The sequence below is a fragment of the Pneumocystis jirovecii genome (genome assembly GCF_001477535.1).
Source record: "Pneumocystis jirovecii RU7 chromosome Unknown supercont1.1, whole genome shotgun sequence".
In the NCBI taxonomy this organism is placed as follows: domain Eukaryota; kingdom Fungi; phylum Ascomycota; class Pneumocystomycetes; order Pneumocystales; family Pneumocystaceae; genus Pneumocystis; species Pneumocystis jirovecii.
The window spans coordinates 194,586-221,787 of NW_017264775.1; the positions used below are offsets into that span (position 1 = coordinate 194,586).

General features: G+C 28.3%; 19 protein-coding genes across 19 annotated transcripts; 9 read left to right on the top strand and 10 right to left on the bottom strand.

Annotated features, from left to right (window-relative positions):
• Positions 1-164: 164 nt before the first annotated feature.
• On the bottom strand, positions 165-2,139 carry T551_00103 (uncharacterized protein; the record flags this gene model as incomplete). The annotated part of the gene is made up of 5 exons (XM_018372370.1): positions 165-1,139; positions 1,182-1,495; positions 1,541-1,772; positions 1,800-1,905; positions 1,949-2,139. The coding sequence occupies 5 exons, from the start codon at positions 2,137-2,139 to the stop codon at positions 165-167; spliced, it is 1,818 nt and encodes a 605-aa protein (XP_018231310.1).
• A 215-nt stretch (positions 2,140-2,354) lies between these two features.
• On the top strand, positions 2,355-3,564 carry T551_00104 (methionyl-tRNA formyltransferase; the record flags this gene model as incomplete). Its single annotated transcript, XM_018372371.1, has 4 exons — positions 2,355-2,607; positions 2,658-2,734; positions 2,786-2,916; positions 2,961-3,564. The coding sequence occupies 4 exons, from the start codon at positions 2,355-2,357 to the stop codon at positions 3,562-3,564; spliced, it is 1,065 nt and encodes a 354-aa protein (XP_018231311.1).
• A 425-nt stretch (positions 3,565-3,989) lies between these two features.
• T551_00105 (uncharacterized protein) lies at positions 3,990-5,619 on the bottom strand (the record flags this gene model as incomplete). The annotated part of the gene is made up of 9 exons (XM_018372372.1): positions 3,990-4,076; positions 4,121-4,209; positions 4,254-4,467; positions 4,516-4,587; positions 4,631-4,903; positions 4,944-5,088; positions 5,132-5,262; positions 5,309-5,407; positions 5,455-5,619. The coding sequence occupies 9 exons, from the start codon at positions 5,617-5,619 to the stop codon at positions 3,990-3,992; spliced, it is 1,275 nt and encodes a 424-aa protein (XP_018231312.1).
• Positions 5,620-5,854: 235 nt separating this feature from the next.
• On the top strand, positions 5,855-6,529 carry T551_00106 (uncharacterized protein; the record flags this gene model as incomplete). Its single annotated transcript, XM_018372373.1, has 1 exon — positions 5,855-6,529. The coding sequence occupies one exon, from the start codon at positions 5,855-5,857 to the stop codon at positions 6,527-6,529; it is 675 nt and encodes a 224-aa protein (XP_018231313.1).
• A 389-nt stretch (positions 6,530-6,918) lies between these two features.
• On the top strand, positions 6,919-7,453 carry T551_00107 (uncharacterized protein; the record flags this gene model as incomplete). The annotated part of the gene is made up of 2 exons (XM_018372374.1): positions 6,919-7,114; positions 7,161-7,453. 2 exons carry the CDS (start codon positions 6,919-6,921, stop codon positions 7,451-7,453), a joined length of 489 nt encoding a protein of 162 aa, XP_018231314.1.
• A 101-nt stretch (positions 7,454-7,554) lies between these two features.
• Positions 7,555-8,289, bottom strand: T551_00108 (ubiquitin-conjugating enzyme E2-18 kDa; the record flags this gene model as incomplete). Its single annotated transcript, XM_018372375.1, has 6 exons — positions 7,555-7,629; positions 7,673-7,710; positions 7,761-7,959; positions 8,003-8,038; positions 8,086-8,165; positions 8,211-8,289. 6 exons carry the CDS (start codon positions 8,287-8,289, stop codon positions 7,555-7,557), a joined length of 507 nt encoding a protein of 168 aa, XP_018231315.1.
• Positions 8,290-8,821: 532 nt separating this feature from the next.
• T551_00109 (uncharacterized protein) lies at positions 8,822-10,058 on the top strand (the record flags this gene model as incomplete). The annotated part of the gene is made up of 9 exons (XM_018372376.1): positions 8,822-8,842; positions 8,891-8,921; positions 8,966-9,082; positions 9,126-9,221; positions 9,265-9,352; positions 9,402-9,439; positions 9,490-9,565; positions 9,613-9,705; positions 9,755-10,058. The coding sequence occupies 9 exons, from the start codon at positions 8,822-8,824 to the stop codon at positions 10,056-10,058; spliced, it is 864 nt and encodes a 287-aa protein (XP_018231316.1).
• A 277-nt stretch (positions 10,059-10,335) lies between these two features.
• T551_00110 (uncharacterized protein) lies at positions 10,336-11,257 on the top strand (the record flags this gene model as incomplete). The annotated part of the gene is made up of 4 exons (XM_018372377.1): positions 10,336-10,668; positions 10,716-10,796; positions 10,838-10,926; positions 10,972-11,257. The coding sequence occupies 4 exons, from the start codon at positions 10,336-10,338 to the stop codon at positions 11,255-11,257; spliced, it is 789 nt and encodes a 262-aa protein (XP_018231317.1).
• Positions 11,254-12,061, bottom strand: T551_00111 (uncharacterized protein; the record flags this gene model as incomplete). Its single annotated transcript, XM_018372378.1, has 3 exons — positions 11,254-11,415; positions 11,463-11,678; positions 11,723-12,061. The coding sequence occupies 3 exons, from the start codon at positions 12,059-12,061 to the stop codon at positions 11,254-11,256; spliced, it is 717 nt and encodes a 238-aa protein (XP_018231318.1).
• A 270-nt stretch (positions 12,062-12,331) lies between these two features.
• Positions 12,332-12,921, top strand: T551_00112 (uncharacterized protein; the record flags this gene model as incomplete). The annotated part of the gene is made up of 4 exons (XM_018372379.1): positions 12,332-12,462; positions 12,514-12,601; positions 12,648-12,744; positions 12,788-12,921. The coding sequence occupies 4 exons, from the start codon at positions 12,332-12,334 to the stop codon at positions 12,919-12,921; spliced, it is 450 nt and encodes a 149-aa protein (XP_018231319.1).
• An 81-nt stretch (positions 12,922-13,002) lies between these two features.
• Positions 13,003-14,651, bottom strand: T551_00113 (protein phosphatase regulator SHP1; the record flags this gene model as incomplete). Its single annotated transcript, XM_018372380.1, has 10 exons — positions 13,003-13,069; positions 13,201-13,323; positions 13,367-13,567; positions 13,611-13,745; positions 13,787-13,979; positions 14,037-14,101; positions 14,145-14,213; positions 14,262-14,363; positions 14,408-14,490; positions 14,535-14,651. The coding sequence occupies 10 exons, from the start codon at positions 14,649-14,651 to the stop codon at positions 13,003-13,005; spliced, it is 1,155 nt and encodes a 384-aa protein (XP_018231320.1).
• Positions 14,652-14,752: 101 nt separating this feature from the next.
• On the top strand, positions 14,753-15,274 carry T551_00114 (ribosomal protein L27; the record flags this gene model as incomplete). The annotated part of the gene is made up of 3 exons (XM_018372381.1): positions 14,753-14,924; positions 14,973-15,040; positions 15,083-15,274. 3 exons carry the CDS (start codon positions 14,753-14,755, stop codon positions 15,272-15,274), a joined length of 432 nt encoding a protein of 143 aa, XP_018231321.1.
• A 152-nt stretch (positions 15,275-15,426) lies between these two features.
• On the bottom strand, positions 15,427-17,906 carry T551_00115 (lanosterol synthase; the record flags this gene model as incomplete). Its single annotated transcript, XM_018372382.1, has 8 exons — positions 15,427-15,469; positions 15,513-15,586; positions 15,626-15,751; positions 15,795-16,272; positions 16,318-16,463; positions 16,505-17,126; positions 17,171-17,682; positions 17,730-17,906. The coding sequence occupies 8 exons, from the start codon at positions 17,904-17,906 to the stop codon at positions 15,427-15,429; spliced, it is 2,178 nt and encodes a 725-aa protein (XP_018231322.1).
• Positions 17,907-18,113: 207 nt separating this feature from the next.
• On the top strand, positions 18,114-20,745 carry T551_00116 (uncharacterized protein; the record flags this gene model as incomplete). The annotated part of the gene is made up of 10 exons (XM_018372383.1): positions 18,114-18,243; positions 18,289-18,437; positions 18,478-18,669; positions 18,708-19,226; positions 19,271-19,444; positions 19,487-19,908; positions 19,952-20,041; positions 20,082-20,193; positions 20,233-20,454; positions 20,500-20,745. 10 exons carry the CDS (start codon positions 18,114-18,116, stop codon positions 20,743-20,745), a joined length of 2,256 nt encoding a protein of 751 aa, XP_018231323.1.
• Positions 20,746-20,900: 155 nt separating this feature from the next.
• Positions 20,901-21,632, bottom strand: T551_00117 (uncharacterized protein; the record flags this gene model as incomplete). The annotated part of the gene is made up of 3 exons (XM_018372384.1): positions 20,901-21,050; positions 21,094-21,269; positions 21,314-21,632. The coding sequence occupies 3 exons, from the start codon at positions 21,630-21,632 to the stop codon at positions 20,901-20,903; spliced, it is 645 nt and encodes a 214-aa protein (XP_018231324.1).
• A 122-nt stretch (positions 21,633-21,754) lies between these two features.
• Positions 21,755-22,145, top strand: T551_00118 (uncharacterized protein; the record flags this gene model as incomplete). Its single annotated transcript, XM_018372385.1, has 2 exons — positions 21,755-21,905; positions 21,949-22,145. 2 exons carry the CDS (start codon positions 21,755-21,757, stop codon positions 22,143-22,145), a joined length of 348 nt encoding a protein of 115 aa, XP_018231325.1.
• Positions 22,146-22,151: 6 nt separating this feature from the next.
• T551_00119 (tRNA-intron endonuclease) lies at positions 22,152-23,492 on the bottom strand. The gene is made up of 3 exons (XM_018372386.1): positions 22,607-23,492; positions 22,407-22,552; positions 22,152-22,362 (listed from the first exon to the last, which is right to left on the bottom strand). Exons 1-3 carry the CDS (start codon positions 23,433-23,435, stop codon positions 22,216-22,218), a joined length of 1,122 nt encoding a protein of 373 aa, XP_018231326.1. The 5' UTR covers positions 23,436-23,492; the 3' UTR covers positions 22,152-22,215.
• A 652-nt stretch (positions 23,493-24,144) lies between these two features.
• Positions 24,145-25,318, bottom strand: T551_00120 (GTP-binding protein gtr1; the record flags this gene model as incomplete). Its single annotated transcript, XM_018372387.1, has 6 exons — positions 24,145-24,245; positions 24,302-24,417; positions 24,461-24,681; positions 24,726-25,044; positions 25,097-25,163; positions 25,207-25,318. The coding sequence occupies 6 exons, from the start codon at positions 25,316-25,318 to the stop codon at positions 24,145-24,147; spliced, it is 936 nt and encodes a 311-aa protein (XP_018231327.1).
• A 156-nt stretch (positions 25,319-25,474) lies between these two features.
• Positions 25,475-27,109, bottom strand: T551_00121 (uncharacterized protein; the record flags this gene model as incomplete). The annotated part of the gene is made up of 1 exon (XM_018372388.1): positions 25,475-27,109. The coding sequence occupies one exon, from the start codon at positions 27,107-27,109 to the stop codon at positions 25,475-25,477; it is 1,635 nt and encodes a 544-aa protein (XP_018231328.1).
• Between the last annotated feature and the right edge of the window lie 93 nt (positions 27,110-27,202).

Below are 27,202 nucleotides of genomic sequence, written 5' to 3' on the forward strand. Positions count from 1 at the left end.
TTAAAAGTTTTTTTAAAAGTTTTTTAAAAGATACTAGCTAAACATGTTAATATTTTTTTAATATAAAAAAATTATTTTTCATTATATTATATTTAGAGGATACTTTTTCATTTTATTTAAGTTTTAATTTGAAATTTTCTTGCAAACTAAAAATATTTTTTTATTTATATTTTTATATTTGGTGTATATAATAACTCTGATACATATTTTTTTGCTTCTTGAAAAACATTTTCAAAAGAATCATTAATAAGATTTTCTTTATTTTTATCTTTCTTCATAATAAGTATTATATGTTTCCCATCACTATGCAAATAACAAATCCAAAAATTCCATGATGTTTTTAAAATATATTCTTCTAATTCATTTTCTTTTTCAGTGTTTATTATTTGATCAAAAATCTTTAAAACATAGCAATGTATATGTAATAATTCTTTAGTTGAAAGATTTTTTTCTATATTTTCATTCTTTTTATAATCATCATTTAACAATGGTATATTATTATACAATTGTCGTGTATTAGGGTCGAATATTATATGCCAAAAAAAAGAAGGATAATTCCTAGAATAATCCATAAAATATGATTGAAGTTCTGCAGTCATTCGTTCTAATGAACATTGAAGGTCTATATAAAATATATTATTTTTAATAAATATGTTTTCTGAATTTTTTGTATCAATATTTTGATTTCTAAGTGGAATCATATAAATAAAAGGATATGAATAATATATAGAAATAGATATATACTGAGAATCTATTTCAGTATTTAAACTTAATGTTTTAAAACTGAAATTTTTCCCTTCATCATTTAATGTTGAATTTATTATATTTTCATTTATTTGATTTCCAAGATAAAGTTTTTTCTCAGAAATGATAGAATCTGCACCATTTTTTTCTACAAGACCATAAATAAAATATCCTAAAGTATTATTCTTAAACATATTATTTTTTGAATTATAGTTATATGCTGATTGATTTTCTAAAGATTTATTTCCAGACATAAATGAAACAAAGTTGCTCATATCAATTGATATTGATGGTAAAGCGAAAAGATTTATAGGCATCCAAGATGATCCTAATGGTTTATAATTATTATTTGATGAATTGAAACAAGAATCTGACGTTAAAAAAACGGTTTTTCCCTAAAGTGATTAATAAAATAAATGAAAAATAATTATATATACTTTTTTATCCTGATTTGTATTGTTTTCAAAATACTCTTGAACCATATTTTCCTCGTACATTTTATTAATAAAAAATTCATTAATTTCACATTTAAGCCAATTATAAAGAATTTTTACATTGTTTTTTGATATACTACCATCACCTGCATAGAGACAACCTTTATTATGCTTAGTATGATGATCAGGAAAAGGAAATAAAACAGTTGATATGATTAAATCAAGAATACGATCATTATTTGCCTTTAATTCATTTATACTTTTAATCAATTTTTCTTCTAAATAAAAATCAGGAGATGTAAGACTCATATCAATAGCTAAATTACATCAATACAGTATACTAATTTCATGTATAATATTACCATTATATAAAACAGATAAATCATTAAGAGTAAGATCTAAATTCCATACCCATTTTGACCACCACTCATTTAACTGTGTTTCTAAAACATCACGTCCCTTAATTTGTAATGTATGACTAAATAATCCATAAATAAGCTTATATTGTTCATACCCGTTACATAAATAATGAAATAATACAGTAAAAGGTGGGCAAAAAATAGGATTTGTTTTTAAAAAGGCAACAGAAAATGACTTTATTCATTAAAAGATACTAAATACCTTATTACTTACTGCAACAATATACCACCCATCTTCAACTTGTGTAATGATAATTACATAATTTTCTGACTGTATATATTCATTAAATACTTTTTTTTTGAAATTCCTATACTTATATTAAGAAAAAGATAATAAATTATAGAAATTACTCTGAAAATTGCAAAATCCCTTGTATTAAACCGATATTACGTAGCTGATCATCAGATGAAAGAAGTGTTTCTGACATAAAAAAAAGAATTTGATGATGCAAAGATCCTTCAGAAAGACCAAGAGAAGGATTGAAAATAGCTAAATAAGAGAGAGGACATTTATTCGATAAAGAAAAGCGTACACTTGTCATTTTTCAAAAGAAGGATTAACAATATTTACTTTAACCATGTTTTTTAGTAAAAAACTATAAAATTATTATCAATACTATGTAAAATAAGCGATAAATTATAGATAAAAACAAGTTATATGTTTAATATAATAAATATTATAAAAAAATATTAAAAACTTTTTTTATTAAAAAGAATTTTATATAAAAGATTTCAATTAAGATTGAATATTTTTTCAATGAGATATATTGTTTTAGACTTATCTAAAAAATGTGCAAAAATAAGGATTCAAAAGAGACATTTTACAGAAAATACATGTTTCAGAAGAGATCCTCTTCGTATATTATTCTTTGGAACAGATTATTTTAGCACTTTTTCGCTTTTATCTCTTATTTCATTATACCAATCAAACAAAGCAATATTGGAGAAAATAGAGGTTGTTACATTATCTGACTCAAAAATAGGAAGAAGGAATAAAATTTTGTATAAAAGTAGTTTATAATTTTCTTTTTTGATGCTTTAAAAAACTCAGTTTTCATAGCACCAGTAAAATTATTAGCTATGGAATATAATCTTAAAATTCATGAGGTAGAAAATGGAAATATGCAAAAAATTAGTGTATAAGATTTACATTTTGCAAACTATATTTTTTTATCTAATTTTATATAGGATATTATATGTAATCATAAAGAAATGTTTAATCTTGCAATTGCAGTTTCATTTGGACATTTAATACCTTCTTTATTATTAGAAAACATAAAATATGGTGGAATAAATGTTCATCCATCGTTTCTTCCAAGGTTATAATAAATTTTGTTTTTTTTTTTCAAATTAATTTTTAAAGACATAAAGGACCTGCGCCACTACACCATACTTTATTAAATAGAGATAAATATACAGGAGTAACAATTCAAACACTACATCCTTATAAATTTGATCAGGGAAAAATTATAAGTGTATCAAAGCCGTACAAAATTGCAGAGAAAGAAACTCTTCAAACCTTATCTAAAACACTTTCTAAAATAAGTGCTGAATTATTAATAGAAGTACTCTTAAAACAGGAATATTTAAATTTTAATAAAAACATACGGAATATTTATGAACCTTCATATGCAAGAAAAATAAAGAAAGATGATGAAATAATTAAGTGGGATAAATGGACTTCAGATGAAATTGAATTAAGAAATCGCATATTTGGGAAATTACAATGTCGATTCAAGTCATCAAATAAAGTAGTCATTTTAAGCGATATACAGATAATTAATGATACGGAAGAAAGAGTTTATGGATGCTCCGGTTTATATACTTGTTCTAAAAATGAATTACATGTGAGGTGTCTAGATGGACGTAGTCTTAAAATTGGTAAGATTAAAATTGAAGGGAAAAACTGGGTAAATGCCAAAGAATGGTCAATGACATCATCTAAAAAAAGCGATTATTTTATATAAAAATAAATATAATAGTTAATCTATTTAAAATGATAAATTAACATATATATATTTATTATTTTATACTTAATAAGAATCAAAAAATCTAATTATTTCAGATATTATATTTTTATTTTTAAAATCAATTTATAAAGACTAACTTCAAATTATATTTTGATTAAAAAATTTGACATTAATACTTAAAATTAATAAATTTAAGACTTTAGAGTTCCATATCTAATCAAAATATTATTTGTTAAAGGAATATTTGAAATTTATTTAAACGATTTTCATAAAATCAAACAGAAATAAATTAGAATTAAAATTAAGCCATTTAAGTATTTTAAAATTACAATATTTTGGAATATAATCATTTGTATTTTAGTTAATATATTAATATTTAATGAAAATAAAGGCCATTATGATATAAAATTATACTATATAAACTATGATTGTCGAAAACTAACTTCTCCATTTTGCGTTATATAACGAACCCAAGGTAATGCTGTATATTGAAGTTTTGGTTCAACAATCTAAAAATATTTATTAAAATAATAATAACAATAATAATATTTACTTTTAAATATCTAACTTGAATTCCAGAAATGGTAAAATATGGAATTTCAAATTTAACACTTATAGGCCTTTTTTTAGGACTTATTTCAGCTACCAAGTAATTAATCTAAATTTGCTTTATTATAAATACATACTTCCTTTGACGCTAGGTAATCCTAATTCAGCCCTCATTAAATACTCTCTACCTCCTGGAAGTTGTTTAATTTTCCATATAATAGCAGATTTTTCAGGAGCATAAAGCACATTTCCAATTGATGCACAAAAACGTGGAGAATCGGCATCATCCGGAACAGGAACAATAATTTCAACATTATTTGAAGATGATTTCCGTTTAAATTGCGATTTTACCTAAAATTTTTAAATATTAGGAAATTTAAAACTATAAATATTATAGACCTTAACTGATATTTCTATTCGAGACCCAGAATGGTTTTCAAACGTAGATTCTATCCATACAAGAGGTTTTACCTATGTTAAAATTAGAAATAATCATCAATCTATTATATTTAACCTGAGTATTCATCCTATAATTCATTAATTCAAATTCTCCATCAGGTGGAATAAATGAAATTGTTCGATCATTATAAAATCTAGATAATTGCACGCATTGATGAAATTTTACATCCTCCATTTCAACAGCTTTACCTTTTACTGTTCTACCTATATTTTCAAACATAATTTTATCGTTCAAGCCTAAACAAAGTTCTGGCATTCCAGAAAGATAACATTTCATTTTAATAGTACCAATAATTTCATTTCTTACAATATTTCCATTAGAATTTATCTTTAAATAATTAACTTAATAAAAGTTTATTTTTTCTTACTAATAAATTTAAAGATTCTATAACATCTAAGAATATTTCATTTTTCCGATATTTAATCCCTTGAGAGCGCCATGAAATAGGATTAGTAACAGCGACAGAAGGCAAAGTCATAACTTCTAATTTATGACTTTCTTGTGTAATATACCTAGAAATTCTAAGCTTTTTTCAGATGATTAATAAAAAAATACTCTTGTAAAATTTTTGTCTCTGTTATCTGGGGATAACCAAAATCCATCATTTCATCTAGAAGCTCATAAATAATAACAAAATTATCCCGTATAGATTCTTCTTCAAGTGATTTGAAATATTCACTAAAAACCTTAAAAAATAAATAAAAATCTGCATTAATATTAATAAATATATACTTCTACAATTTTATGAAGAAAAAGCAATAACTCTGCAGCATTCGAGTTCTTTCTTGTCAATGTAAGTATATATAAGTTACTATGCCGAATATAAAGATACTAGAATTGTAAGACACTCCATTTACGTTCTAAAATATATAAATTACATGAATGCCTTCATACGTAAAACACGGTGTTGCTGGTACTGTATCGTCTGATTCAGAGATTAAAGAAAGAAATTTTTCAACATATGTCACAGGAATATCTCCACGATAATCACGAGAAATCAATATCTTTCCTTTCAAGTCCAAAAAATAAATTGCAGATGCCATTTTTCAATATTATTTTCCTCAGTTATTTTTCATGAATTTTTTACTAGAAAAAACAGGATAAGCATAAAACAAACTTCTCTTCCTATTAATATTATTTAGATCAATTGAAATCGTCTATAAAAACCAAATAAACCCTTTTTTTTTTTAAATTAAGCTTAAATCATTTTTTTAAAGTTAATCTTGAGGTTTACCTACGATACCACATTAACTTAAAAAAAGGCACTTAAGCCTATTAATGAAGAAAGCAGAAACAGAGAGCTTATCTAGTTCATATAGTTCAGATGAAACGCCTCCTCTTCCAGATGAACCTATTCCTGAGACTTTTCCTGCTTTAAACAGTCAAAATCCTATTATTAATGAATACGTTTCAGTTGAAGCACCAAATTCCTCTGGATCTCCTTCATTTTTATCTGAGAAGTCAAATACAGATTTTTTAAATAGTACAAAAGACTCTATTTCCCCTGATGATGGCTGGAATGCAGTTTTAGATCCAAAAACACAGACGTATTATTTTTGGAATTCAAAAACAAATGAAACTACATGGAAAAATCCACGTATACCAGATAACTCTTCAGAAACATCTATGAAAATGGATATACAATCCAAAAATGTATCTTATCCTTCTTATCCTTACAAAGAGTATGTTTTTACCGCTCGGTTTAATCGTCTAACGGGTAAATGGCAAAATGATCCGAATAAAATACCAGAAAACTTTACTGAAGATGCAAGAGCACTACGGCAACAATCTTTTTATTTTGATGTTGAGGCAACTGCTGCAGCACATGATGGACGTAGCTTTCGTGCAGAGAGACAGCAAAAAAGACTTACAAAAAAAGAACTTGCAAACTATAAGAAGCAAAATCGGCAAAAGAAAGAACAGCGGAAAAGAGAATGGCTCCTAGAAGATTGATATTTTATCGGAAATTAGTTTATATAATAACCAAATTATGAGGTTTCATTGCAGTTATTAAATATTATACGTAGAAACCATTTTTATACAATCATCAGATAATATTCCTCTAAAAGTTTTATACAGAGCTTTTCAAGTACTTTTTATGTTTAATATTCTTTTAATACCTTTTGATTTCACATCTATATTTTATAAGGCTTTTATTTATAAATGAATCTGAATCTTTCAATATAGTAGACATATGTATATATATTTTTATTAGATATAAAAATATTTTTTGTATTTTTCTTGTAATCATTGTTTTTCAGTTTTTGATTAAACGTTTCAGCTTTCGACTGACTTCTGTTCAGAAAGGATAAAGTACTAAAAACATATTTTAAACAGATGAAATGGCTTTTTCAACAGATGATACATATATAAACAAAAATCAGGACCTACATGATATTTCTGAAACATTTTTTTTTGCTGCACGCTTTGGAGATTTAAAAACTATTCAGAAGTTACCATTGTCATTGATTGATTTATTTCAACAGGATGAGAATGGCAATACAGCACTTCATATGGCTTCAGCAAATGGTCACTTGAGTATTTTGCATAATTTGTCTTTAAAAGCTCTAATTTGAGGGCCCAGACATTGTTCAATTTTTACTTTCTCAACTTCCAGAAACAAATGATAAACATAAATATATTTCAATTCAGAATGAACGAGGAAATACTCCTCTTCATTGGGCTTCAGTAAATGGGCACTTGGAAATAGTTTCTGAGCTCGTTAAAGGTGGTGCAAATCTACATATTCAAAATGACGCACAAAAAACGCCATTATCAGATGCAGAATTTCATGGCCGGAAAAATGTAGTTATGTGGTTTCTTACACAAACTGATATGGTACCAGTGGATCCAACAGACTCTTTGGATGAACTATAATTGAGAATATAAATTTACTGATATTACTAATTATCAAACTAATACAAAAACACGGCAGTAGATCAATAAAGGAAAATATTTATTGACAAAACTGAATATTATTAAAGTCCAAGAATCTTTCGAACATTGTGACGAACAATACGATTATATTCGTTTCGGTTAGTACGCCAAAGCTTCTATTTTATAATTAGGTACATTTATATAACTAAGGGGTGGTACACAGGCATCAATGTTTGCACCGCTTTCGTCATTCGGCTCTTTATTAATAAAATGTCAAGATAGTTAGTCAGCACTAATAAAAGTTTACCTGCAAGCATCGACATAACACTTAGAAGAATTTTTTCAACACTCTGTACAGGTGACCACCGTTCAGATGAAGATTCATACATGTTTGGATCATCACCCGGTGCATGCAAAATCGAAATACAGACAGTTCCATCAGGATATACATTTGGGTGAAACATTTCACATGTAAACTTCATAACAGGTGGATTTAGTGGGTAATCCTTCAGCCATTAATTACTAATATTTATTATCAATATTTCTCACTTTTGGAAATTTTAAAGTTGCTGGAAACAAACCACCCTGTGCAACAAATTATTAAATACAGTATGGCAAATATATATAAGCACAGAACTTACTTCAAACGGTGTACCTTCTGGGCCTTCTAGCAAACATTCCCATTCAAAAAAATTGTTTTCATCTGTGGGTCCTATTTAAAGGTTTTAAAATACGGTTTTTTGGGAGAAATAATAACCAGCCATAATGCCATGAGGTGCATTAGAGATAAGCTCTTTATATTCAGTAAAAAGACGGCGTAAAGCAGTTGATGTCATCAGTATATTTTTCTTGACGTTTCACCCGTATCGATGAGTTTAGTGACGACAATTAAAAGATTAAAAAAAGAACCGGTAAGTTGCTTGTAGATTTAGAAGATACTTATATAGATATATAGTAACTGGATAAGTATATAATTAGTTAAAAAGTTTGTATTTTACGTTTTTAAGCAATATTCTATGATATAATGCAAATATTTTAAATTCAGTATTACTTTTTAATTATCTGTTTATTTTATTTCAAATAAAAGATTAAATTATATTCTGGAAAAAGGGAATTTTTGGAAAAAAGGGATTTTCTGTGATTTTCTGTATTTTTTTAGTGTGATAAAGTTATTAAACGGCCTTTTTTTAGTGAACAAAGTGATTTAACAGCAAAAGATCTTTTTTTAGATAGAGCTTGATCTAGAAGTTTCCAACATAGGAAATCATATAAAAAGAAAAATTTCTATCAATTGTTTGATAAAATTTCTTTTCAAACGTTCAAAAGCTTATTTTTAATTAAGATTTTAATTTTTTGTGTAAAACACTAATGGGAAAACATTTGATTCGGGTTTGTTGAATAGTAGATGTTATTATGTAGCTTAAAACTTGTATTCAGATCGGTTATGTTCCAGAATATTTTTCTGCACGTTGATTTGCCTATATTTTTAAATATTAGCTGATAAGTCACTAGCTATACTTTTTGCTCATAATAATGGAATTTTTGCTAACTATGGAATCGATGCTAAATTCGTTGTATGTTCAGGAGGTAGTGGCCAAGTTATGCGGAAGCTTCAAAGTGGTGCACTTGGTATATCTTTTGTTTTATTTATTTTATATAATTTATTGTACAGATATTTCTATAGGATTGACTGAAGCACTTGTCGTTGGATGTTCAAGTAGTAAGGGTTCATGCAAAATTGTAGGGACATATGTTAAATCTCATCTTTGTAAGTTTATTTTATCTCATAATTTTCATATTGATAAAACTAGGTTGGTCGATTAATACAGGCAAACAATCTTCTTATCACACTGAAGAAGACTTGGATGGAAGTGTTGTTGGTATTTCTAATATAGGAAGGTTTTTGTGTACTTTTATTATTGGAGATAACAACTAATTTAATTTTAAGTGGTTCTCATATTATGTCATATATTTTTGCGAAACAAGGTTTTTTATTAAATCTATTAAAATAATACTTTATTCACTCACAAAATAAGAGACATCAAAAATAGTTAAACCATTTGTATTTAAGGTGCTTAATACGTTTCAAAAACTTATTGAAGCTGCAAATTCGTATTTTTCCTGTTTTATTTTTTTCTATTATTATTAATCTATTGTAGAGATGAGATTGCAGCATTTATATGGGAGCATTTTTCTTGTAAGAAATATTATAATAGCGGCGAAATAAGGAAGATTGGTGAACTATCTACACAGTATGCATTTCAATTTTTTGTTTTATATCTTTTTAATTTATTTCTTCAGTTGGCCATCTTACATGATTGCAGCGAATGCACATATTTTTGAAAAACCTGTACTTGTCGATTTTTTAAATGCCATTAATGATGGAATTGCATATTTTTATCAAAATAATGATAAAGCAATTAAATACATTGTTAAAAATTTTCATTATTTAAAAGAGGATGTTGTAGAATGGCTTAAAACAGTAGAGTTTTCACAAAATGTCCATGATGTACCATTAGATGTTATCCATCAAGTTGCTTCTGTCCTACAAAAAGCGGATCTGATTTCTTTCAATATAACTGATGTTTCTTCTATATGTATTTAAAGAATATAAATTTTCAACATAGTTTTTTAAAGGTATACTATAAAGCATGCTTATTATTGATGTCAAATATATAGTAGATTAATCTTAAATATATTATAGTTTTTTGGTTTAAATATTTTTTCTAAAATGTTAAATTATAATTTTGTAAATTTGAACTCATAATTAAAAGTTAAAAATATTCTATTGAAATACAAGGCATAAGCAGCATTTCTTTATTTTATATTTTTCCATTTTTTAAGATTTATAAAATCAATAAAGCCGATAAGTTTTATATTTCATGTCAAGTCAAAAAGAATTTGAAAACTTTGATAAAGAAAATATATTGAAAGATTTCTTGTCTTTTGATTTGTATGAAAAACTAAATGATGAAGTATTTTTAGAGGAAAATTTTGATGTAGATGAATTTTTAAAAAAAGTATATAAATTTCATACACTTGAAGATTTACAAATTAAACTTAAAAAATTGTCAAAAACAATTGAAAATGATATTGTTACATTTGTTAGAGAAAAATATGATGATTTTTTCAAACTTGCAGACAGTATTCTTGAAAATGAAAGCAAAATTATTGATTTATCTATTTATTTAACAAAATTTAAAAATGAGGTTAAAGTATTATATCAATTGTTTAAGAATATCCTCTCTTACATATAATATAGAAAATACATGATACAATTCAACTGAATATTTTACGTATAGATCAAGAGTTGCAAAAAAAAAACGAAATTTATGTAAAAAAAGTAATAAAACATAAGACTAAATGTTTGTTTATATTTGATAGGAACTTTCTATGAACCTTTTGAATATAAATATGATGATTGAAGATATGGAGTGTCTTTTATCACTCATTATTAAAGAATATGAAAACGAGTATATATCTATTTTATATTATTCAATGAATTAACATAGATGAAGTATTGATATATCGGTTTTGCAAGAATTGTCTAGGTCTTATATCTTCCTTAAATATCACCTTTCGCTTGTTTCATTACAACATCCATTCATAGAAGAAAGAAAAGAAAAAATTCAAGTTGTACAAAACGAATTATTCAACCATTTAGCTCTTGCTCTTCATAAATATAAAAAAGATACGCCAAACGATGAAAAGCTATTAATAATTCTTCAAATATATAGAGATCTTGATGCATCAGTGGAAGCATGTCGTCAATTATGTAAAATAAAGTCAATCCCATCATGTTAAATCGAAAGAGGATCTAGTACAATACCCATACCATGAGTTGAAGATATAACTATTTTGGCAACATTTCTGTCTATTTTTATTTTTTTTTTGTTGAAAAACCCAATGTGTTCAAGAAATAACCGTAAATTAGATTGTATTTCTAAATCCGAGTAACGTGCCTATTAAGGTTTAATAGTATATTAGACTAGACATAACTTTGACGTACACTTCCTAATGGTACTTGAATTAGTCCATTTTTTTCTTTATATTGTACTCCATTCGCCGTCATATTAATAACATCACCTATTTCAGAACACACAGTGCCCTTTTTAGCACTAGGCATCCAACGCTTTGCACCTGGTACTTTTGCTATCTTTTCTAGTAAAGGAAAAGAGTCTATATGTGCAATACATATATCAAATTTTACTTGACCTTGTAAAATCTATATACCAGATTTTAGTTTAATTTTTTTAAAAAATTAGTTACCTTTTCAATAATATCATTAGATCCAACCATTGTTGCTCCAGATTTTCTTGCTACATCTGCAGCATCACCTTCTGCAATTGCACATATTCTGAGATGCGGCTTGGCTGGCAATGGAAGTTTCACACTTCCTTTCAGTGGTATAGACCGTTTCTCCCGCTTTACACGAAGATGTAGTTCAATTGTTGATGATTTCTCTGGCCACCCTACTTCTGCTGCACGAAGATACCTCAAAGCTAGTGGCAATGGAAGCATATTTGGTGGTGATTTATATGGTACTTTTTGTTTGTCTATTTTTGTTGATTTTCTTCGAAAAAAAACACAAAAAAAAGGATTCTCCATATAAAATCTTGAATTTTCTATATTTTTAATTACTTTTTGAATCATTTATCCCTCTTTTTGTCCCTCTTTCTTTTCTTTCTTTTCTGATTCAAATTTTTGACGTTGCTCAGTTGGCCTGGCAACGTTTATTTCTAGCGAATTTTGATATTACAGAATACCATTGATATTTTATTACAACTAAATTAACAAAATTTGCAAAAAAATAGTTTTTAAGTATTATTTTTCAGTAAAAAGAATAATTTAATAGACAAAAAAACTGGTTTTTTAAATATGTCTCAGGAAAAGAAGTTTCAGCTTTCTGGCGTTGAAGAAGAAGAAGAAACAAATGATTATGGTACATCTATTGTATCTTGCAATACTCAGTGGACACAGCTTGAAGATGAAGAAAAAATGCGTTTAAAGTGATAATTTTATTCTTTTACTATATTTAAGGCTTATTTTTGTTTTTACAGGATTTTATTAGATAGTTTTAATGAAGATCAAATGCGGCGTTATGAGATTTTCCGTCGAGCAAATCTTGATAGATCAAGTTTCAGAAGGGTATTCTATATCTTTTTCATCTTATGTTGGTTATAAATATGATTAGATGGTTAATTCTATGTTGAATCAAAGTATTACACCGAATATTTGTATTGTTATATCTGGGTTTGTTAAAGTCTTTATTGGTGAAATTATTGAAAAGGGTATTGGCTTTTCTTTTTTAAAAACATTCTTGATACTCAATAGCACGCGATATTCAGCAACAATGGGGACATACGGGCCCATTAGCACCTGATCATTTACGTGAAGCATATCGTATATATAAACGAGACACTAAACGGATGCCACAAAGCAGGGCACATCGGAGATTGTTTCGTTAGAAATAAGTGTGTAAAGGATACTGTGTTATATGAAGAAATTAGATTTTCCGCAATAAAAGTGTGGGGACACTAACATTGATATCAACGAAGTAGCCTTAGATAAATAATGTCTAATGTCTCATTTGGATCTTTCTGAAGGGCATTTGATCTATGGTTTTTAAACAAATAAATTTTGAGCTTTAAGTGTGGCGATAATGTATACATTTATAACTATATAAGCAAATATCAAACGATTATCAAATGCATTAACTTAATACATCTTAAATAACTTATATATACTTCTGGATAAGAACTGCATTCAACAGTCCTGCGTCTTTTAGGTTTATTGATCTATCTCTATATTCTTTATTTGGAAAAGTTGTTTGTAGTATATAATCACGCGAATCATTGTTTGACCTATTTCTTTGAAAATAAGAAACAAATATTTCAGCTTTAAGGCTCTTACAAGTCCATAAAATCATAAATGTCACCAACCGTATGTGTCAAGTTAAATTTTACGGAATGTTTTGATCCATCTCCGAACCGAATTTGCAGTGTTGTAAAAGGAAACGTTTCATCAATAGTGTGGTGATAGACAATTTTTTTGTCTTCATTTGTGTTTTTTTGTGTTTTTTCTGACCCAGAAACAATAACTTTTGGCGTTGGACTTGAAAAAGTTACAAATATAAATGTTAAAAGTAATGTCTAACCTTCCCAATCTTTGACCTGCTCCAGAAAATGGTGTATATTTTTTAAGGGGCTGGTACTCCTTGTCCAGTTTTTTTTGAACTCTTAAATCCACTTCTTGTCCTATTTGTACATTTAATAATGACAATGGTGCATGTCTACTAATTATAAATTATGTGTTATATGTAATTAATAGTACCCAGAATTTATCGCCTGGAGGTTTGCTGTGTTCGAAGGATCATCATATCTCATTAAAGGGCCATTATCAATTGTAAATCCTTCTTTCCAAAATATTAAATCACGTGTAACTTTAGCAGGAGGTGTATAAGCCGTTGATTCCTTAGGATTTTGGACTTTAGAAGATGGTTCTTCTTCTTTACCAAGAATATAGCCTAAAACGGTTAAAAATACACGTATTACCCATATATATAATTTTTTTTAAGAAATACCTGTTCCTGTAAATTTAGGCATGGTATTCGACGGTTCAGGGTTATCATTTTCCTTATAAGTATTCCTATTCAAAAGTAAGATGCAAATATATATAAAAAGATACATACTCAGATGCTTTTTTCAAAATTTGCTCAATAATATTTTTATCTGACTTTGGGTGTTGAGTATATATACCACTGTAATAAATCAAAAAAATAAATCTAAATCAAAAAATAACTGCGTACGACTTTTCACCACCTGCATAAAAATTCTTTTGTTCCTCATCATTAGTATCTGATTCTTCTGTGTGAATATCACTAAATGTTTTAAATTTACGCTGATTCTTTCTATTTATAATAAATTAAAAGAAAAAAGACAAATAGAAATATACGTCTCTATAGTATTACAAACCGGTATCTCACGTTTACTTTTTTCTGTATTTTTGGAATTTTCTATATAATTTACAATTGTTTCCTTGTTTTTTTTAGTTTTTAAAATTTAAATACTATAGAAAATACTGTTAAATTCCATTCATTTAGTTGTAATAAATGAACTGCTTCTTCCTTAGAGCAATTGGTTATTTCTACCATTTGCTCTATTATTTCTTCCTTATTTTGTGTCTGATTTAGATCCATAAAATTATACGGTTTTTCTTAGGTGAATAGTCGATCGTTCATCTAAAAAAATGGTGAATACTTTTTTGTTAAAATTAATAAAATCAAAGATATAATCATATATGAATATTGGTTTCCTAAGAATTAAAAGTTCTTTATTATCAGGGAGTTTTTTTGCAAAAAAAATCTCCTTACCACTGCTTATTATTCGAACTGCAACAAAAAGATCGGCTGGATCAACAAAAAACAATAGAGATTCTCCTGGAAAGAGACTTGGAGTTAAGAAATTCGGTGGTATTTGAGAGATGTGTCTTTTTTTTAAAAAAATTAATTTTTTTGTAGAAGAAATGGTGAAAGCAGGAAATATTATTGTTCGACAGAGAGGAACCAAATTTTATCCAGGAGAAAATGTATGAAAATTCTTTTTTTTGCATATGTTGATGAAACAAAAGGTAGGTATGGGTAGGGATCATACGCTTTATGCTTTAGAGCCTGGATTTGTCCAATTTTATCGAGACCCTCTTCAACCTAAAAGAAAATTTGTAGGTGTTGTATTTGACCGCAAAACCAAACTCCCCTTATCTAAAGATCAACCACGTATTAGACGATTAGGAATGAAGGAAGTTGAAATAAATAATAATTAATGTTCTATATGTAATTAAAACATTATGAATTTTGTTAATGAAATACGATATTGCATTTTATCAATAGTTTAAAGTATTGCCATATTTTTTTGAGTACATTCCCAGTGCTTTAATGGTAAAATAGAATTTATAGTTTGGATAGCTATATGTTATTAGGATGAATGGAATAAATATTCATGTCTAAACCTGATCATACTAATAAAAATTAAGAATATTTTTTTAAAAAAGTTAAACATACCAATTTTTATTAAAAACACCTTCAATTGCTTCTTGTTTCCATTCACCATTCCGTTGTTGTCTTGACATGATTAACTTTTTTTTTAGTAAAATATTGATTAACCATGATTTTACCTTAATGCCTCTCTTGATAGGCGTTTCATCAGGGTAATTTGCATACATAAGTCCAATACAAGCCCATGCAGTTTGTACCACTTGGCTACCGTTCTGATGTTTAATCCATACACCCTGTGTACATGACTACAAAAATTAATTTAGTGCATAAATACTTTCATAAAAGTACTTTATAACTCTCGGACCATCCTCCATCACTTTCTTGTTTGCTAAGTAAAAAATCGCAAGCTTTTCTAGAATGAAAACTATTTTCATAGAAATCTTGAACACATGATAAACTCTCTAAAGAAAACATAGTAGCATAAGTGAAACATATAGCCCAGCTTCCATACCAACTCCCATCAGGCAGTTGACTTGCTTTAATAAACTGAATAGCTTTTTTAACACTTTTGTTAATTTCTGATCCACGGTAATCAGGATATATTGATCTAAAGTGACATAAACTAGTTACTACAGATGTTGTGCATTCTGAATATGGATATTCTATCATAATATTTCCAAAAACTTCTGAAGGATTAATATATTCTAAATATGATGGACCCCGTATTAATTCATAAGAAGCAAAGCCCCCATTTTCATTTTGCAAAGATAATATTACGTCTACTGAAGCCTCTAATCTATTGACTGGTATTTGTTTAGGAAATGACCTATTAAAATGATTAAGGAATTATATATATATCTAAGAGTTTTACTTCAAATTTTGTAAAAGTAATACCGCTTTTAGCCCTTCTGCTGTACAATCTGAAACAGTATATCCTTGTTCCCTCGTGCTAAATGGCCATGCGCCTTTTCTTCGATGTCTATAACATTTTTTCTGATCATCACAGTCTTTTTGTATCTATTAATATTAATATTTTCTTTTATAAAAATAAGAATAACTTGGCATTTATCAAGGAAAATTAATGCTTTAGTCATTGAATTTCTAAATTCAGGTTCTTCAGCTAGTCCAGATTCTACAAGAGCTTGTACAGAAAAAGAGGTATCCCAAAGTTGAACACCATTAGTACCATTCATCATCATTCCATCTTTAGACATCCAAAGAAAATCTGCTATTCTTTCTTTATGACGTTTAAATGCATAACTTTCTGGCCCTTCTTTCCAATAAACTGCTAAAATATGAATACTAAAATTAACAGGACCAATACAAAGAAAATCTGTATTTTTATTTTCATATTGAATCAATTCATAAGCGTGCTTAGATGCTAATTTTTTAATCCAGAATGGTCGAATAATCATGTGATAAAATGACATAATTGAATTAATAATACGAAGAAATGAAGTACATTGTATATAAGAATCTGCAGGTGACACAGTATTTTTATGTTTTGAAAAATTAATTGAAGAATAAGGTTGTGTATATAATTCTTCACGCAAGGACTCTATTAATGGATCAAGATCTGCTGTAAACTTTTCGCCATAAATAAATCCCATTGGAAGGTACACTGCTCTTGTATGAACCCACCAACGTGATGGATGAATTGGCATCCATTCTGGAAGCATCCTGTATGTTTTTAAAATAAAATTTATTAATATAAAATTGAGTACCACAATTCTGGTAAGATAGGATTTATACCTTCCCAATCATAACAGTTTAAAACTGCTAACCAAAATTTTCCCCATTGAGGACATCCAATGGCCCCGCCTGACATAATTATATCTCTATCATTATGCAAAAACAGAATATTCATACCGAGCTGTGTTAATTTCTCTCTTGCTTTAAGAGTAATGGGATGATCTGGTCCAAGACCAAGAATACGTAATACTACATAATTAAGTGCAGTCCCAAATACAGTTGATTTCCCTTCTGAATGTATTCCCCATCCACCGTCTTCACTATTTGCGTGATTTGCTAAATAACGAATTATCTCAATTCTCATTTCATCTGGAAATGGTATTTTTGTAATGTACATTGCAATAACAAGACCCGGAAGAAGGAACATAGGCCCTCCATACTCACATGCCCAGTTTCCATGCTCTGTTTGCAGACGCTGATAAAATAAAAACCCATTTTTTGCTGATTCAATCGGCGTTTTTGCTAATGGAAGCTCTGGTGCTCCCTTTTACCCTCAATTGCTACTCAAAAACACTCAAAAAAAACACATACTGTATCTATTCCAAGACTATAGAGTTCCAATGCTGTCTGGGGCCTTTTTTTTGCTTCTTCTTTGCTCAGATATTTCCATTGTTGTCGGCCTGTTTCTTCTACATCCAATCTCCAGCAGTTTGGATCCGTTTTTTCGAGATTTTTTTCAAAAAACTCACTTGAAATACTTTCTGTCATTCTAAAAATATTAAAAATATGTTTTCACTCTATTTAATAGTGTATTTTAATACTTTTTTTATCAATTTATTATTCAGACAAAAATCATGTTGTCTGACGTTGTTATGGTAACGTTATAATCACGACGCTCAAGAAAACTCATCATCAAACAAGACAACAAATAGCTGTAAAAATACATTTTAAAAGCCAGTTTTTGGCAAGAATATCATGGAAAAAGAGTATTCTTATTTGGATGATACCTTATCAACAAAATACCGGTGGATCCAAGATTCTCGGGACTCAATAAATCATCCGAGTATGGAAGAAATATCAGTGCAAGATTATGTTTTTTTGGATTGTAATTGATAGAAAAACGGGTTTTCTTTTTTTTTAATTATTTCAGATCAACATAATTCTCCAAAAATGAAAAAAATCCATCAATTAGCAAAGTTATTGGATGATACACAAGTGTCAACAAAAACAATAAAAAAAGAGACAGCATTGAAGACAACACATACTTTTTTGACACCAGAATCAGACAGAAAGCTTGAGGTGATTTGTTTATATAAAAAAATCCAAAGTTGACTGGTAGAAGACACATTTTTCACCACATGTTCAACGATCAGCGTCGTTTTCCAATGGCCAACTTAAAACAGTTCCATCTTTTGATAAACATATGGATTCTTATTTATATGAAAAGAAGTTATCATCTCCAAAATCGTTAAATAGGGTCCCTGTATCAAAGGTGCAAAATGATCAATCTTTTTTGGAACCGTCATTACTTGTAAGAAGGTATTAATTATTATATTTTCTTACATTTAGAACCAGGAATCTTCCGGTGTTTCAAATTCTACTGATCCAAGTTCTTCTTCGGTTCTTTTTTCGAAAAAAGATTATCAAGAAGTATCTTCTCAATCTTTACCCAAAAAATCTCCCAATCAAAGTGAAACATCTTCCAGTTTTTCTTGGAGTTCTGAAACAGTTAAAGAGTATCTAGGCGAAATATTGAAACAAATATATCCAGATAAAAAGGAAAATATTAAACCTCAACATAAATCAAACCATTATAAACAGTTTTCGAATCCAAACATAAATACAATCCATGAAAATACTGCTCTTTTAGGAAATATAGTTGATGAGAAAAGTTATATTTCTAAGAAATCTGAAAGTATATTAGATCTTATGAAGGAAAAATTATTTTTAGATACGCCTGCCCCCAACCTTTATATAGATGTTGAAAACAATTCTACTTTAAAAGTAAAAGATCAGTCTGAACTTTTTTCTAATGAAAAGACACCTGTTTCTTCAAATTTAATAGGTCGTGATAATTCTCATATTTTGGTATGTATGATATTATTTTAAAATATCTCAAACTTATTATTAAGAATTCATTTGTTGACACACATAACCATCCTTCAAATAAAAGTGTTTCATATAAAGACTTACCATCTGATACTTCAAACAAATCACATATTGACGAAAAAAAATATACAGAAGCAGAATTTAAACGTGTAAATTTAGATAATACTGATACTAATCAGAAAAATCAAAATATTGAGGTATTTAAATAAAATAATTTAAGAACATTCTAAAAATGCTAGATTCAATGTACATATGAAGATCATAATAAACATAAAGAGGATATTATTGATATCCAAAATTCTCTTAAACAACTAATAAGTGAATATGACCGTAGAGGGCATATGTTAGATAAATTAATTCATGAGTTTTCTGTTTTAAAATCAGAAAATAGAAATCAAAATAATGAAAATGCGTTGAAAATATCTTTTGATGAAACTAAAAAACATGCTATTTTTGTTGAAAAAGATCTTGATGCTGCTAGATTAGAAATTGCTGATTTAAAAACTATTTGTCATGATTTAATTGAAGTATTAAAAATAAAGCCACAAAGTATTCAGAAATATTATCCATCTACACCAAAAATAGGAAACGATGAATCATTGAAGGAAAAAATGACTCGTTGGAAAACATATCTTTCTCCTCAATTTTCTCCAGTTCAAAGGTTTTTAAATTTTTATCATATTCATTAAACTAAAGCTATTTAGTACAAAACATTTCAGTTTTCCTCAGAATATGAATGTTTATGATAAAAAAGAACCATTGCATGATTTAAACATTCCAGTAAATACACAAAGGTAATTTTTTTAATATGTATAAAATATTTATATTTTAAAGTCCTCAACAAAGTGTTCCATCGGTTTTAGATAAACAAAAGGAAATGACTCCTCAAGAGTTTTCTACAAAGCAAATATATGAAGGCAATAACCAAATTTCATCCCATGAAGAGGTAATGAATATTTTTCTTCATTTTGTTTTAATTATATAGATTTATAATCTTAAAATACAACTTGAGAAAGCAAAACAAGAAATTGAAAGATTAAAATCAAATATTCCTGATGCATCACATGAACATCATACAAAACCAATTACTCCACAAGATATGCCAGATGCTCATAAATCATTGTCTAAAGCAGAAAAAATTTATTATCGTTTACAACTTCATAAAATAGATAAACTTTGTTCTAATGAAACATCCAATCTTTTGAAAGTTTGAAATATTTTAGTTTTTTATTAAATTGTTAATAAATACTAGAATATTCTTGTTCAACTTAATATACCATTTGATTTACTTCCTGAAACTATTACAAGTATTAGATATCAGCTTCAGCAAGGTCTACGGCTTAGAGAATTCGCAGAAGAAGTTCACTTAAGCTTATATGAGGGCGAACCAATGGATCCCAAACTTGCAAGCAAAAAGTGTTTAGGCGATATGATTACAAAAGTAGATCAACTTGCAAGATCATCGCGAAGACGAAGAATACGGCGTAGTATAATTTAAATGTATAAAAAAGATACATTTTAAAACACCTAATATATATTAGATATCTTATGTTTGCATTAAAGTTTTGAGTACATTTGATATTAAATATGTTGATTTTTGGATTTTGTTTAAAGTCAATGCTTTTTGGGAACCAATTGTTTATTTTATAATTATTACATATCATTTAATGTTTTTTGTGAAAAAATCTTTTTTTCAATAAATTCTTTTGTAACAGCTCCTCCTTTATGTAAAAATATAGCTCCTATAATAGCACATAATGATTCTGATGCTATTTTTAATAATCCGCTTTCTTTATGATTATTCTTTATAAGGTTAAGAAGAAAATAATAATGAGTATTTTTATACATAAGCAGGTTTCCAGCGTAATACTTTATCAATACCATATTGTAAAGCCAAAACACCCATTGTTTGAGGACTAATAAAATCGTACACTTTTTTTAATGTAAGAATATCTTTGTTTTCATAAATAGAAAATGATGAAACTGTATATAAAGCAAGATGGAATTTAAGAACTTGACAGCCTACATTGTGTTAACTAAATAATTTACATTCTATTTAATAGTACCTTGAAAACTCAACTTTTCATTATATGGAAACTTTCCATGTTGATATGACTTATGTGTTAGTGCTTGCCATAGCAAATCTGGAGGTAAAAAAGATGGAACTTCTGCTTTACTTAAATCAAAAAGATTACTGTAAAACTCTAAGATAGAATTAAAAGAATCGTCTGTACTCAAGTCTTTATAATTTTTCAACTGTTCTTTATCATCAATGGATGTTTGAAAAAACCGTTTTTGGGAATTTGAAAAAGCTGGATGAAATATATTAAAAGATCTTGAAACTTTTTGAAAATAATATGTTGGTATCCGTAGAAAATACTTCATTTTTACATTTTGAATTGACGTAAAATCGATATTTTTTGTTATCGAGTAATACTTAGAAAAAAGATATTTTTAAAAAATCGTTATTTTGTTATTTTAAATAGAGAGATTATGTTGATTAAATGATGCTATTTCAAAGAAAATTTTTGTGGGTATTTTTTTTTTTCGGTTTTGCAATAGCCTATTTTCGAATTTTTGATAATTTTTTTCAAAAAGATGAAAAAAAAAATAATCAAGGATTTCATCCTGATTGGCTTAGAGAAAAATTTCAAAGCAGTAGGTCTTTATTCTTTTCACTTTAAATGCCTAATCTTATAAGTATCTTGTTTGGATCATGAATATCTTTGTAGCGATACGCTACAGTGTGTTAATAGACCTGAAAACTGTCCCTGTCCATTTCCTACTTCACAAAGACGGTGTCCTTTGGGAAACAGCAACTATGTGTGTGTGTCAATGTTAGAGGACCAGGATCCATGCCAAATTGTTGAACAGTATCGTTTAGGACGTGTTTTATAAAAAATTTGCAATAAAATAGCATGTTTCAGGATTTATTCTCTTAAGAACAATCAGACTGTAAATAAACACTTTAAGCTCTATTCCGAGATGGCAACCAGCGTTTCACTCCGATTTCCTGAATTCTGTATTTTTTCAAAACTTCATCAACTCTATTTGTTTTAACTGCTTCTTCAAAAACTGCCTTGGGAGGGATTTCAACATAACACAACACAACTGTCTAAAAAAAGTTAACCTGTTCGTTAATAATATATAATCTATTACTTTTTTAACCTGAGAAACAACTCTATTTATACAGTGCAGCCAATACCATGATAACTCTTTTTCTTTCCTTACTTCATCTGAGTAAGACGGAAGTACCACAATTGTGAATTCCGAATGTGAAAATATTGGTCCTTGTTTGTATAACACTATGTTGTATTAAAAAAATCTTCTACCTTTTTTTTAAAAGACAAAAAACATACACCAATCAACTGCGAATTTAACTCCTGGCCTAACAACCCATCCTAATGACCGATAATGATGATATGCAACATATGATACCAGAAACCGATTATCTGCATGAACTGGCTGCTTAATCCGTGACTCAACTTGCATATTCAGTCCCGATGATAATGAACAAAATAACAATAATAAATCCATTGACGTTTTCACTCCCATCTCCTTAGAAATATCAATTTTTAACACCCCAAGTCCATAACTCAGAAAAAAAGCTTCTTCAAGATGAAGTTGCATATGTTCAAGACTTGAAAATATCTCTAATTGTTCTTCTACTCCAAGTTCCGTTACACTTCCTCCATAAACCTCTTCTATATCTTCTTCTTCTTCTAAAACTTCTTTAATTTCTGTATTTATTTCTAATTCTTGACTTTCTTCATCATTTGCTTTATTAAGACCTAGCCCTAATTTTTTCTCCATCTCTGCTCTACGTCGTTTAAAAGCACGTCGAGCAACCCGTCGTTGAAATGTACGTTCTTCACTTGTGATACCTTCATTTGGCCCAATAAGCCCTAGTAATCGTTTCATACGTGTTTTCCAGCTAAGTGTGCTTCTGCTTAAGCTTCCTTTTCCAAAAAATCCGCCCTCCCAAAGCCTTTCTATTGAAAACGCGTCATCAACGCGTACTGACGCACTTGACGCGTCAAGTGTCCCGCAACACACCGGCACTCGTGTACCTATAAAAAATCGAATTATCAGCCGTAGCCAGGACAATGGATGCACAAGTAATGCATCTCCCAGTACTATAGGCAGCGGTGTCTGAGCCTTTTCATGTGTTCTTTTTGTATTGAACATAGAGATAGGTTGTTCATCGATGTCTTCTCATATAATCAACCCTACAAACCATGTAGTAGAATTAGGGATAGGGTAGATCCAGTGAATATATAAATATTTTGTAGTTTAATGTTCTTAAAAGATTTTTTTGTGTTTTATGTACTATGTATGATCAGCATTCTGCTTTAAATAGAAAATTTATGTTACCAAAAAGAAGTTGATGTTTAAATATGAACTTTAAAAGTCAGCCGACGGTTGTAACCGAAAAAATATCTGCCATTGTGGAAGATGTTTTTTGTTTTTATACATAAATAGCAAATTGAATGAATAAGAAAAGGTATTTTCTGTATTTTCTTGTTAGTTATTAGTCCAGCAGTTAGCCTGAAGATGATATAGTTGAACTGAAACAAAGATGACGGTCGCAAAATGGCGACGACGGTATGTTAGAAGAGAAAATATACAGCAACTGACAGTTTCTAGGTATCTGATAAGCCATTTAATTTAAAACAGTGGTGGGGCAATATTTTGAACTGCTATTATGAATTTTTTGATTTTGAATGAATGTTTTTGAAAGCTTTAAAATACACTAAACTGCTCTGCATGAAGCAGATTTAGTTGTATTTTTTAGAAGAAACATGCTAACTAATATGTATTTAGAAAAAAACTAGAATGAAAGTGATCAGAAGATGTTTTTTATATATTGAGATTTTGATTTATGTTTCCAGTTTTTTTATGTTGGATGAATGGTCTTGATGTGGTTTTTATCGGCTGCGTCAATTTTCTCAAAACTGTTTTTTGCCATTTCAATATTCATTAAGAGTGCAGCAGATTCTGTTTATAATGATCAATAACAAATTAAAAGAAAAAACGATGAACTGAATACTTACGTACAAGCGGATCACTGATAACAACAAGAATATAAGTATCGCAAGCATAAGGGGCGATAAATGCAGAAAAAGCATGGGTTCGTAGCTCAAATGATGTAAATTGAGATTGCATTTTGCTTTGGCCGAGTTAATAAATGTAAAAGACAGTGGTAAATCTACCTGCAACTCAGTTTAAACTGCTTGACGATATTGCTTATTTTTTCAAAGCGGTGGACATCAGGATGATTAAATTCTGAGTGAGATGTGTGAGATATTACAAGAAATGTCGTTCGTTCGAATAAAACCACTTCATCAGCTTCTGCATGAAAAGCAAATTGTTTTAAATGTTTTTCAAGCGTAGGAACATTTGGAACAAGTGTATAAACAATACTTGACCAAGCCTAAATTTGTTTAGTATGCTCCTTTTTATTATTTTTCCGAAAACTTTGTATAATGTTTCATCCCATATTGATGTTGCAAGAATCATTGTTTCAAGGTTTTCTGACCTTTTGTATAGTATTTTTGAGCGTTCTTGATAGATGTAGTCTTTCATTTCCTCCTGAACAAGATCCATTTTATGAATCAAACAAAAAACTCGTGCCTTAGGTGAGTTTTCTCGAATTGCTTCAAGGCAAGACTCATATGTATGTAAATCCATATCAAATTCACGAGATTCAACATCAAAAACATAAATAAGCACTTCTACATTCCTGAAAACATGGTCTCTTTGCGCTGAAAGATAATTTTCCATAAAAGAGTCTTGTCTAAGCAGAAAAAAAGTCAAATTGAGTTATATGTATTTCATAATGCTTTTACCCGCCACAATCCCATAGATTTAGCACCAAATCTCCAAGAAAGCGCACATGAGAGTGCTCAACATCAACTATATATCTCTTAATAAAACTTCATTTTTACACTTAAATCACTTGTTGCACCCAAACGCCGTGTATCTTTAGCAATATAGTTGTTAAAGATAATGCTTCGCATACTTGATTTCCCTGATCCACTTTTCCCCATCAAAAGAACTTTTTTTCTCATTTTTATAATGTGTTAGTATGATTTAAAGTAATTTAGAGATAAGACGAGTAAGGCGATAGAAAAATATATAATATAATTGGAATTGCAGTAAAAAATAAAAAAATGTTTTAAAAAGACAAGAAAATAAAAATACATGAAAAAACATATGAAAATGGATCAGTATTCGACAAATTCCCATCGTTTTTGTATGGGAGGAGGACAAGGAGGAATACCTCTACGGCGATTATCGTCGTGTATTTGTTTTAACAACCGTAAGGAGTCCTCGTAAATATTGTTTATTTTTATAGGTGAAAATATTTTGGGTTGTTTGTATTTTGAAGTTCGAGATGGAATGGTTGAGGATTCGAGTAGTGGAAGCATTATATCTAGATCGACAATATTAACCGATGAACGTTTTATATCTTTGAGTGATTTCTTCTTGTCATGTGTTTTTGTAGAGTTTGTTTTTGAATTGGAAAATATCATGTCAATTGAAACATGATTATCAAATATTTGACCTTCTTGATTATGTTGTTCTTTAAACATTAGTTTTTTTTCATGAGCAGGTAATGTAAAGTGTGCTGCTTCATTTTCAAATGCATTTGAAGTATCAGATGCTATTTTTATAGATATATTATCTTTAGCAAATCCTTGTGTACTTGATTGAGCAGTAGGACATACATTTTCCTTTAAATGAGTATGTATATCAAATTGCTTATCTTTAAATGTCTTTGTCATATTAAATGAAGGATTATACAATGGTGTAGATAAGAATTTCGAACATGAGTTCTGAATGTCTGATAAAGGATGGCTTGTATTTCTTTTTGACGGTAGTTTTTCGTATGATCTTTGTTTATATTTTGAAAAAGTATTCCTTTGAGAGAAATTGCTGTGATTAGCTATCATAGGAAACGTTTTGAGTGAATTTTTAGGTGAATGATAAATAAATTGGTATTTAAATGTTTTTTTTCCAGAATTTGGAAAATTGAAATTAAAACTGTTGTAAAAAGATGTAAAATTGTTTTGACTAATTGATACTGATTCATAGATTTTTATAATTTTGTTCATATTTTGATTGCTTTTAGGCGAAATTTTGACTTCTTTTAAAGTTTTGATACGATTTTTAGAATTTTTTTCCGTATTTCTTAAAAGAATTCTTACTTCTTTAAGCTCTTTAACTTCATTATCAGATGTATAATGCAATATTGAAATATCAAAAGAATTATGCTTTATTAATTTTAAAAGTTCATTAATTTTAATGTTGAGAGCTAATATGTCTTTTTTGAATAAAAAAGGTTCACAAAAGATATATAAAGAAAAATCTACATCAGAAAAAGACTGTAAGTATGGTTTCTTAGCATATGGATACTTTATAAGACACTGTTTTTTATTAGATAGTGAATCATAGACAAAGAAGTAATTGTTTTTTGTTAGAAAAGGTAAATCAGTTTTTGTTGAAAGAATATATTTTTTTTTATACTTATTCTTATGCCTACTATTATAAAGTTTAGGTTTCATTTGAAAGGCTTTTTGTATTGTATGAAGATGATTAAGTAAAAAACTTCCATTTGAATGAATGATCTCACTTTGATTTTCTTCTGGAAAATCATTATTTACTTTTATTATGTCTTTTTGGTTTTTTATGCAAGAATAAAGATAACGCGTCAAAAACTTGAATTTTTGAGGAAAAATTAAAGTTAGTGGCATAAAAAGAAACAAGCTGTTCATAATAGACAAAAATGACCTTCTTAAACCTAGTTTATAGATTGCAATAGTCAAAATAGTTCCATTTTTATATTCATTCATGCTCATTTTATTAAAATTCGCTTATCGTTATCGATCGGTGAAGCATTGCTAAATTAAAATATATAATTGTAAAAAGAAAAAGATGAATAAAAAATGTAT